This window comes from Buceros rhinoceros, unplaced genomic scaffold (genome assembly GCF_000710305.1).
Source record: "Buceros rhinoceros silvestris isolate BGI_N320 unplaced genomic scaffold, ASM71030v1 scaffold25045, whole genome shotgun sequence".
Lineage (NCBI taxonomy): Eukaryota > Metazoa > Chordata > Aves > Bucerotiformes > Bucerotidae > Buceros > Buceros rhinoceros.
In genome coordinates this window covers 5,848-16,434 of record NW_010414930.1, presented here as the reverse complement: position 1 = coordinate 16,434, position 10,587 = coordinate 5,848, and the positions used below count along the sequence as shown (strand labels likewise).

General features: G+C 51.3%; 1 protein-coding gene across 1 annotated transcript; it reads right to left on the bottom strand.

The window, feature by feature from the left end:
- Positions 1–413: 413 nt before the first annotated feature.
- BCL6 (B-cell CLL/lymphoma 6) lies at positions 414–9,291 on the bottom strand. Its single transcript, XM_010137261.1, has 9 exons — positions 9,251–9,291; positions 8,057–8,224; positions 6,762–6,983; positions 5,635–6,618; positions 4,848–5,029; positions 3,611–3,778; positions 2,080–2,210; positions 1,543–1,680; positions 414–654 (listed from the first exon to the last, which is right to left on the bottom strand). Exons 2-9 carry the CDS (start codon positions 8,215–8,217, stop codon positions 511–513), a joined length of 2,130 nt encoding a protein of 709 aa, XP_010135563.1. The 5' UTR covers positions 8,218–8,224; positions 9,251–9,291; the 3' UTR covers positions 414–510.
- Between the last annotated feature and the right edge of the window lie 1,296 nt (positions 9,292–10,587).

The window sequence follows — 10,587 nt, the reverse complement described above, 5'->3', positions numbered from 1 at the left end:
TATATATATTTACAACTCTGCCATAGATTCCTTCACCTTTGGTTAAAAAAGTTAAAGCCCTCTCTTTAATAGCATACTTTCTCTTTAAAAGAACACACATTTTGCATACAAAAGAAAAAATCTGTTCCCATAAATCAGCATTACATTCCTCATCTTCAAACGGCAAAGGCTGTGAAGGTTAGACTCCAGAGTTTATCAACACTCCACTGCACAGACATTTAAAATGACTATTTCTCGGTTTTTATGGTTTATATACAGTAAGATCTGAATAATTTCATTTTTTATTTTCGGTTCACATAACTGGGAAAAATAAAACCCGTGTATTTGTAACTTTTTTTTCAATTTCTAATGGTTTTCCACCTATCTGCACTATGGGTTTAGAGGCACTCCATCATGTGATGAATTTTTTTTCTTTTTTTTTTTTCTCCTTTTTCTTTTAAAGTGTTGCAAGTATCCTTTGGACAGCTTCTCCTCCCCAAAGACGACCTCCTCCTGGGAAATCCTCTGCCTTCAGCAGGCCTTGGGGAGCTCCGGAGGCACCTCACTCGTGGAGATGCGGTACTGCACCTTGGTGTTGGTGATGGCCCCGTGCTTCTGCCGGAGGTGAAGCCGCAGCTGGCTTTTGTGGCGGAAATGCAGGTTGCACTTCTCACACTGTGGGGCGAGAGGCAAAGGTAGAGGGTGTGAAACACGATGGTAGGGGTGGCAGAGGACACGTCCTTCCCTTCAGGGTGGGGGTCCCGCAGCAAATGCCTGTCCTCCACCAGCTACCCCAGGGTGCTGCACTCATTATACCGATGGACAAGGGAAAAGCGGGGACGCAGTGGGAGAAGAAACATCGAGGGGCACCCCAGGCTTTCAGCAGCACAGTTTCGTTTATGGGATGCACGAAGGCTGACATCCCTTAGGCAAGGGCCCTGGCTCTGATGGGTGTAGCGCCAAGTTCCTTATCTAGATGCTCAGACCAGCTACCTGGCTATTTCGGAAGCTGCTTTTAACCCTCGCCAAGCTGGTTTGCTCCAGAGGGATATTTGGATGATAACTCCTGCTCAGATTCCCTCTCTAGTGGATGGGGAAAGCCAGAAAAGCCTCAAAGAGCTGGGAGAGCCCAGGGCTCCCAGCAAGGCAGGGTGGGCCCCTCACTCTGCACGAGTGGCACGGGGGACCCCAGGCCAGCCTGTTTGCTCCTTTTCCCCATCCCCACTCAGAGCGGGCAGCTGTAATTTAAACCATGGCTATTTGGAGAAACGTGACCTTCTTCCAGATGGGGTGGAAGGAAAGAGCAGCTAAGACGTACCCACCCTGGGCCACACGTCAGTGTTTCCAATGCAGCCACGCATGACAAAATACTGCTTTGCATCAGCTAACGCACAGGAGTGGGATGGGGCACAAGCAGCAGGGATGTGACCTTGGCGAGGAGCCTCTGGAGTGGAGTCTGGCAAAGGGCACTGAGGTGCTGCGAATGCCCTGGTATCTTCCCATCCTCCCCAGTTTGGCAGGATCCTCCCCCTGCCCCCTCAAAAAAACATGAGTGCCACTCACATGATACGGTTTCTCTCCCGTGTGGATTCGAAGGTGGCTTTTGAGGGTCTGCAGGTGCCGGAAGCGTGTGCCACAGATCTCGCAGGGGTACGGCTTCTCCCCAGTGTGAATAAGCACATGAGCACGAAGGTGGGCCACCTAGAGAAACCAGCTCCAGGTGAGGACAGACCCGGGGATGAGGGCATCCCACCAGAAGCAAGGGCATCCTCGTGGGAGTGGGGTTCTGCGCAGATGTCTTTTTTTGGTCTACTGGGTTCTAGTCAGGGCCACACGTGTCTGAGGTCTGATATCTCCAATCCTTAACAGCAAACGGAGGAGAGGAGCTAACACCAGCAAACAGGCTTCTTACTAAGCCAAACTGGCACACACAGACCTTAAAGCCCCTAATTTATCCCACAACAACATGGGAGTTGCTGCCCAAGGCAGTGAGCATGGCCCATCAGCCTCCTCCCTGTCATGAGTGTCACTGGTCTCAGGCAGGAGATCCAGCCAAGTCCCACCTCCCCAGGCACCACAGGTCTCAGAGGCCACATGCACCTGAACAAATCTGGCTCCACAGGTCTCACACTTGTAGGGTTTCTCTCCAGAGTGGATGCGTGTGTGGGTTTTCAGGTTGGCTGGTCGGTTGAACTGTGCCCCGCAGATGTTGCAGCGGTACGGCTTTTCTCCTGCAGAGCCCAAAAGAAAGGGTGAGGGATTAGGTACTAGCGTGTTCAGCCCCCATGATCCACATCACTGCCCAAAGCTAAGTTCCTTCAGTTGCCGGAAGTCATGGCATGAAGCATTATCCCTGACCCCTGTCCCTTTTGCAGATGGCTGTGGACAAACAGCATTGGTCAGGATAGCTTGGAGTCCCCCCAGAGCAAGGTGAGCTCAGGAGGTACCTGGGCACCAAAGGTATCTTTTCTTTTTCAGGTTGGGAGCTGCAGCCTTCAGGAAAAGAGAAAAAGTTGGGCAGCTCTGCCAGCAAGGATTAGCAGCATGACTCCTCCTGGCCCCATCACACCGGCTGGTGCCTGCGTCACCCTACAGCTGTCAGTCAGCCACACAGGGCTACCTGGCCCCCTTCAGGCTCCTCGTGTTCCCCAGCACATCCCACCTTGGCCATTCATCACCTCTTCAGAGGGGCAAAAAGAGCTCACAGAGCAGAAAGCCAAGACGTGCCAAGTGACCTGGTTCCTGAGACTTTATTTGTTTACAGTCACCACTGCTGGCCCCAATGATGAGGGCAGCTGCAAAAAGGTTCTAACTGGTTTCTTCAGGATTTTTGAAGGTAGGCTTGATGGGGAGTGAGAAAGAGCCACCTCTTCCTGTCTGTTCTTTTGTTTCCAGGCTTTGACCCCACACATCCTCGAACCCTGTGCTGGCACTTGTGTCATCTCATTCGCCAGCACAGCTCTCCCGGAGCTCAGCTGAGACTGCGGGAATTTGTGTCTAATGCAGTGCAGGAGCACTGAGTCATCAGCACAGACTTCCCTTCCCCAGCTAGTGAACTGGCTTGTTGACATGTTAAGCATTAATAAAAGCATGAAAAAAAAAAATCCCTAGATTTGTCAGCAAATGACTAAACCATTAATATCCCCTTCCTTTCTCAGCTTTCATTGTGTGATTCACAGAGTCCATCCATCTGCAGATTTTCCCATCAGCAGAGTTTCTGCCAGGCTAGATATGATCTGGATTTCTAGGACATAGGGGAAAAAAAATCCCAGGCTTCTCCCTAAATGTTTTTTGTTGTTGTTTTTTTAAAGTCTACCACGAAGTAACCCAAAGGCCACACATCTGCTCCCCACCATGCACCTTATAAGACACCTTTAGAAACAGTGGTGCCCAGTGCTTTACAGCAAAGGAGCTTGAGCTCCATCCCCGCTGCGAGGCCGGGCAGCATCTTCCTCATTCCCAAGTTTGAGGCTTTCTGGAAGCGCTGAGAAAAGCACCTTGCTCTTTCCATCAGAGACAGCTTATGACAGAGCAGGGGATGCTGCACCTGGGACAAATCCAGCCATAAGCACCCATGTGCTCAGCAACCCACAGCCTCTCCAGCAAGTTGTCCCCATGATCGACACTGTACCTGTGTGGACAGTTTTGTGGCTAGCAAGGTTCCCCTTGTAGCGGAAGGAGGCCTGGCAGCGGTCACACTTGTAGGGCTTGTCACTGTGGACTTGCAGAGAGTGTCTCTTGAGAGAGGCCTCCTCAGAGAACCGGCAGTCACACTCGTTGCAGAAGAAGGCTCCATTCTCTGGGAGGGCAGAAAGGACAGCAATGAGATGGGCAATGTGTGGGCCAGCTCCTCAATGGGCCACAGGATGGGTTTGGAATGGTGGAGACCGTCGGTCAGAACAAGAGTTGGGAAAGAAGTTGAGTGCAGATGTCTGTGGTCAGTAGTGCTTGCACTGTGCCACTGCCTCCTGACCTTGTGCCCACAACAACATGCATGGTTTGAGAGAGCAGAGTCATCATGAGCCATCTCGCCTTCACTGTGACACAAGCTCCTTCCAAAAAAACCAGCGTCTTGCCTGGGCATCTTTCAGAGAGGTTCACAAGTTATCAGACATCCTCCAAAGGATGGATGCTAAACTCTGGAGCAACTTCAGCAGCTTTAGAGGTCTTAAACCTTTACATGTACAGACACGTCCTTGAGCATAGGGAGACCATCATCACCTGAAGCGCAGGGCAGGTGCCCCCAGTAAGAGGGTGCCTAACTCTTAAATGCTGTATGTAGGTTTGAGCATCCCCACAGTGTGGATCTCTGCCCACGCCACGGGTGCCAATTCTGCGTCCCCCCTCCCTGAGCTACAGGCAGATGGGTGCAAGGATACTCGTCTCTGGGCTTGTAGAGTTTTGCAACAAGATTGCAAGCCTTATTAGCTGCATTTCTCCAGATGTGCACATCAGGCTCCCTGATAACGAAGATATCATGACAGATGCATGAGACACACCATCTTGCTCAATCCCCATTAGGGTCATTACATCTGCCAAGCTTGTTCTCCTGCGGTTCTGGTGGGGTGGGGTGCACTTTGTTTCCGGTCCTTAGCTGCCAAGTTTGCAGCAGGTGACTAACTGCCTGCACAAGGCATCTAGATGGCACTGGGGAAGGGGAGGAAGGAAGCAATGCCCACGTGTCCCTCACATGCACACAGCTGGTCAGCCCATTAAGAGGGGACTGTCAAGCACCTTGGGATCCACCACCATCAGGGACAGGTCTGATATGTCCCGTTTGGACACAGGCCACTAGGTGGATAGGTCCCCAGACTGCCCAGCCCCCTTGCTTGCTGGTTGACAAAGGCAGTCAGAGATGTAGGACTCACCGCAGCTGGAGTCAGAGTATTCAGACTGGGTTTCCCCCATCTCTTCTCCAAAGTTTGAGCCAGGGGTATGAAGGCACATCTCAGCATGTTGTGGGGACTGGCAGCCACAGGAGCTGCACTTTGACGAATGCATGTACAGCGGGGACTGCCCTTCGCTGCTCCGAGGGGACCCATCCCGGGACCTGTGGAAGGACAGCAACGCATACAGCCGTGAGAAGGCTTTTGCTGTGCTTGAGCTACCGGGTCCTCGTTTGCACCCTTCCAGACATGAGGGACAGCCATGTTTTATAGGGACACTTCTGTGTTGAGATGCACAGCATAGCCCTGATCAACAACAGGTCCCTGAACCTCAATTCTTCAGGTGCCCATCACCAAATGGCATCAAAGCTCTCTAGGAACATCCAGGTCCAGTGGACAGCGTACTGTTTCCTGGTAGTTTGGCCATTCCAACACTTACAGCCAACCAAAATCTTGAGGCACAGGGAATCTGGTGAAAACCAGACTGGCAAAATTCGGGCTCCAGAAACCACCCAGAGCTGCCAAAGTGAGTCAGGTATTCCTGACCTGATGTTCCAAATTCTATTGCCAGGCCAGGCTGGCACCACTATGGTGGGGACAGCCGGCACCTTGCTGATGTCACTGGCAGTGCTCCACCAAATGCAGAAGCTTCCACCTACTCATGGCTGGACTCACCAGCCCAATGCTATAGGTATTTCACACACTTCCAAACTCTCACCAACAATGCAGAGAGTCCTGTCTCTCAGAGGGGGTATAGGAATCTTCTCACCTGTTAACAATATTGTTGAGTCTGCTCGCTTGAGGGATAGTAGAGTCTTCTCCATTCACACTCATCTTGGTGGGGGATTGCACGTTGAGATGCTCTGGCTCCATGGACTGTTGGCAAGTGGACATGGGCATGTAGGTGCGAGGAGAGAGGGTTCCCATCTCGTTCTGATCAGCACTGTCTTGCTTGGTGTTCTGATTGAGAGAGTTGAGGACAATGAACTTGTACTTCTTCCAGTTGCACGCTTTGGGGTCTGTGGGACTCTTGGTGAAGAGGGAGCTGGAGTTCTGACTGATACGGGCATTCTTGCTGCTGCTGGACTCGGTTGGTGAGTTGGGCTGACAGTCTGACTTCTGGGGGCTCTGGGGGCTGATGAGTCCCTTGCGGTCCAGAGGGGTGTTGGTAGGCTCAAAGTGCTGGCTGATCTCATCCTCTGAAGAGGTCCGCTCCTCCTCTTTGGCCACTTTGTCACAAGAAAAATAGGGATTGTTCCGGATCGAAGGGACGACAGGTTTAGGGCCAGAGGCTACACTGTAGTGCATGTCACTCCTGGCTTCTTCAGCAGCACCTTCTTTTGGAGCATAGATGGTAGCATGGCACATGTTGGCCGAGATGTCGGTAATGGTTCTCATGTACTCAGTAGGGATTGTCCTGGAGCTGTCGCATGGCAGGATCCTCTCCTTGGGGAAGGCACCTGCTCTTGAGAGTTCAGAGAGAGGCATCCTCATCTCCCGCAACTCATCATCCACAAGGAAGCTATTTAGAGGGAGAGGGCTGTATCCGTGGTAGGAAATGGGAGATCCGGACAAACTATTGATCAAGCCAGGTGCAAAGGCCCTCCCATTACAGAGGGACCCATTTTGAAGAGGCATGCCATTGTCTGAGACATCTCTGCTCCGATAAGCCATCACCTCTGGGTGGCTCAGCATCCGTCCAGCCAAAAACTCCTCCCTTGGGGTCTTCACAGCAGACACCATCTCTGCTTCACTGGAACCAGGCAAAAAGGAAGGCAACAGTCATTTTCAGCCCGTAAGGATAAGTTCGCAGATACTTTGTCAGTTGTCCCCTTCTCCCCGCTCCCACCCAAACACACCGTCCCAGCCTCTCCAAAGTTCACTCTTGGTGCTCACCTAGACTTGACAAACCTTCGGCAGGTATCAACCACGTGCTCCATCTGCAGGTACAGTGCTGTGGCCATCACGGCCATGATATTGTTCTCCCTCAAGTTCAGGCGGGACGTATACATGAAGTCCAAGAGGATGCAAAACCCCTCAGGGTTAATTTCAGGATCCAGGTTGATGACATTCAAGTTGCACTTGAGCTGGTCAGTGAAGATGCTGTAGAAGAGGCCACTGCAGTGAGGATACAGGAGAGAAGACGAGTGTTATGACAGTTCAGAGGAAGAAAGGAGGATTTGTTCAAAATCCCTTAGCACAGAGGGGTTCATGAATGGGAAGGGAGGAGGAGGCAATTACGGAATTCACCAAGCTTCCCCCTTATTATCAAGCTTGGTTTCTCAGCTTAGTAAGCGTCTTCTGTACTGCACTTTTCCCAACTGGAACAGCCTGCTTTTAGATCTCACCTGCTCAACAACTCCCCAGTGCCTCCATTTAAAAATTTCCCCCACTTTTTTTTTTTCCGTTGTTGTTCTTACCACCTCCCCCTTCCCACTGTGACTCATATCTTTCAGAAGCCTCTTGGGGCATCCATGCTCACTCTTCAACCAGAAAAAAAAAAAGGAAATGTTGGCAAAACATTTTTCAGATGTCTTATTAGTTAACCCTTGACTTTTTCAAATCTTTATATCTTGTCAGCAGGAGACCCTGGAAGGCATCTGCCGTAATTCAGCTGGGCAATGGTGGGATGTTAATTAGCAGTCAATAGGAAGCAATCCAGCAATCCTAGGAGCTGGAAAGGGATTTCAGACCCCACTAGGCTCAGAAAAAAATCAAGAAAGGTGGGTGCAACCAGCAGCCTGGGAGCCAGGTAGGAATAGCTCTAAAAATAGCAGCAGCAGGGAACACTGTGGTCACATAGGACTCACTTACCCCAGTGAGCATCCTCCCCTCCCCTCTCCTGTCCTGTCCCTGCAGAGCATTTGTGCTCTGCCTTCAGGGATTTGCCCAACGTCTGCCGTGCTCATGTTTATCTGCATGGGCTGTGCGTGGGCAGATGTGGGCATGCAAAGAGGAGAGAGGTGTGGGCATGCCAGGAGAAAGGTGTGGGCACTGCGCTGGAGGCAAAAAGTCTCAGCTCTAATCCTATTACAGGTACAGATCTCTTGTCAGTCCCTTTCCATTCTGCTTCTCTGCCTCTGCTTCCCTGTCTGTAAACCCCATGAGCCAGCCTGGGATTGCAGCAGTGTTGCTGGTGGCCAGCAGCAGAGTGAGCAAGGAAGGGAGGCAGGTTGGGACCCTGGTCTCACCTGCAGGCCATCAGGACTGTTTTGTGGGCTCTGAACTGCTCTCGATTCACAATGATGACGACATCAGTCAGGATATCCCGGCTTCTAAGGCGGTTGAGATTGAGGAGGACATCGCTCGCATGGCGGGTGAACTGGATGCAGCTGTCTGCTGGTGAGGCCATCTTGAGTCTGTTTGAAACAGAAGCAGGAGGAGGATGGGAATGGAGAAGCAGCCACGCAAGTACCCTAAACCCAGCAAAGAGAGAGCTGCTGCTCTGGGTTGTGCTCAGATAGCCAACCACTGCTGGTAGGGACAGCACCAGCACCTTGGTCCCGAGGGAAGCAGTCCTGCACTGTGCCAAGCACTTGCCAGGCTGCCCAGTGAGCTCTCTTGGCTAACAGCGAGACCTGGCTTGTCTCAGTCCCACCCAGCAAGCTGGCAGCCAAAGGCAACCAGACCCTCCTGCGGATTAGCTAACCGGCTCCTCTTTCTCCCTGCCTCACCCAAGGCGGCTCCACCCCAGCCCACTCCTCCCACCACCACTCAGGTTCGTCTCCATGAAGCTCCCAGCACAGCTTCTTAGCCTTTAGATCTTCCTCAGGAGCCATACCCCTCACCCGTCTGCCGGCTGGCTGTAAATCCAGCCATGGGAATCAAAACAAGGCTTAAAGTCCCAGCTGAAGATGGAGGATTTCAACACCCCTAGTAGATCACCACCCCCCACCCACCAGCAAACTACTTTCCTGGTCCTAAGTGGTGGCCACCCTGGAGAAGATCAGCTTTGCAGTGGATTGGTGGTGGTGATGAGGAGGAGAACTCATCTAACCTGCTGGGCTGCTACCCATACCACAGCCGAGTCTCCACCAGTGAGCAAGGCTTGGGTTAGTCGAGGAACATGAAGCCTTCTCTCAACACAAAACCCGCTGACCCATCTCAAAGATGTCCTCACAGCTAACACCCAGAAAAGACCACACCTCCCTGTGCCTGAAATTTGGGCTGGAACTTCAGTGTCAAATTCCTCCATCATCAACCCCCTCCCACAACCTCGACTCCTCCTCCTTCCCCAGTGGCATATGAGCACGCAGAACTTTCTACAGAGCAGCTGCTCTTCTGAAAACAAATTCCAGCTGGGTCTCTTGAAACATTTCATTCAACATAGTAAAGAAAGGGGTATAGGGGCTAGGAGGGGAAGCACAATATTTTAATTTACATACCCAATGCCTCAATTCACAGTCCAAAAGTTTCTTTCAAACCTACAAATAAAGCACAAGAAAACAAATGCCACATTAGCTGGTAATTATGAACTGACTGTGGCAGGACACGAGCCTGCTGTTTCACTCGAGTATCAGCTGGATAAAAGCTAGAGATAACAAACCTTCTACTCTCCAGTAAGGTTAACATTTGTTTCTTCCGGTACAGTACGTTCTTATCACAACCACAGGCTTTGAGAATCCAATCATAGCTTCTTCCACACCCTCTAGCCCAAATCATGGGCGTATGCCAAGGAGATTTTAATTTCCATGACTCAGGAACTTAAAGGCAGGTGGGGAAGGGAAGTCAAGCGAGAATTTTCTCACCGCTTCTTTCGGAGATAACTCTTCCCCTGCCAAGGTCGAATTCCTGGCCGATGCCACATCTGAGACCAATGCCATACTCCCAGCACCTCATTAACAGGTGTGACTTACACACAAACATCTGCCACTCTGCTCAGAAACCTGGAAAGTGCCTGAATCCAGTCGTCCAATACAGCTACTGCCCTTCTCAGAATATCCATGCACTCCAGCCATTGGCAAAAATGCCCTGGGACGGCACTGCTGAACAGACTTGGGAGGATATGGGTGTCAAGCACCACAGTGACTTAGCCAGGATTGCATAGGAAGCCAGTGGCAGACGTGGATGAGGACCCAGAACAAATGCCTTCCTGGCTGTTGGAAAAGCCTTTCCCTAAACAGCAAGCTTTGTCTCAGCCACTTGTTTCACAGGCAGAGTGGCTGGGGCAGCACAGCAAGGAAACCCAGGAGTTAACTGCCTTCCAAAACTCACACTATTGCTCCCAAATTTACTTAAACCCAACAAAGACAATTGACCCAGCACCAACACGGGAAGATGGTCCTTGGCAGTGGCCCCAGCAGGGAGAAGAAGAATAAATAAATGAACCAACAAACCCCAAGATGTTCATCACACTGTTTTTTGTGGCACCCAGCCCCCAAAACTGGATGGAGACAGTAAGACTGCCAGCACTTGCAGAGACCCTATGCAGCCCTGTGAGGACAAGTGTCCCTTTCCTCGCAGGAAATCGGCAGATCTGGAGCCCAAGATCCTCTCACCTCCCCAGAGCCACTGTGGTGGGATGAAGAGGAGAGATTTAAGGCAAGGTATCACTTGCAAAAGCCAGAGGGGTGTCTTACAGCCCCGTTCCAGCCATCATATTCAAATCTTCAGAGCCGCTTTGAGCCTGGCTAGCTTAGAAATTTACGTCGACACAAAAAGTGACTCATTTCCCAAATCCTGCAGACTCTGACCTTTCTGTACCCGTCGCTGCCAGCCCCTC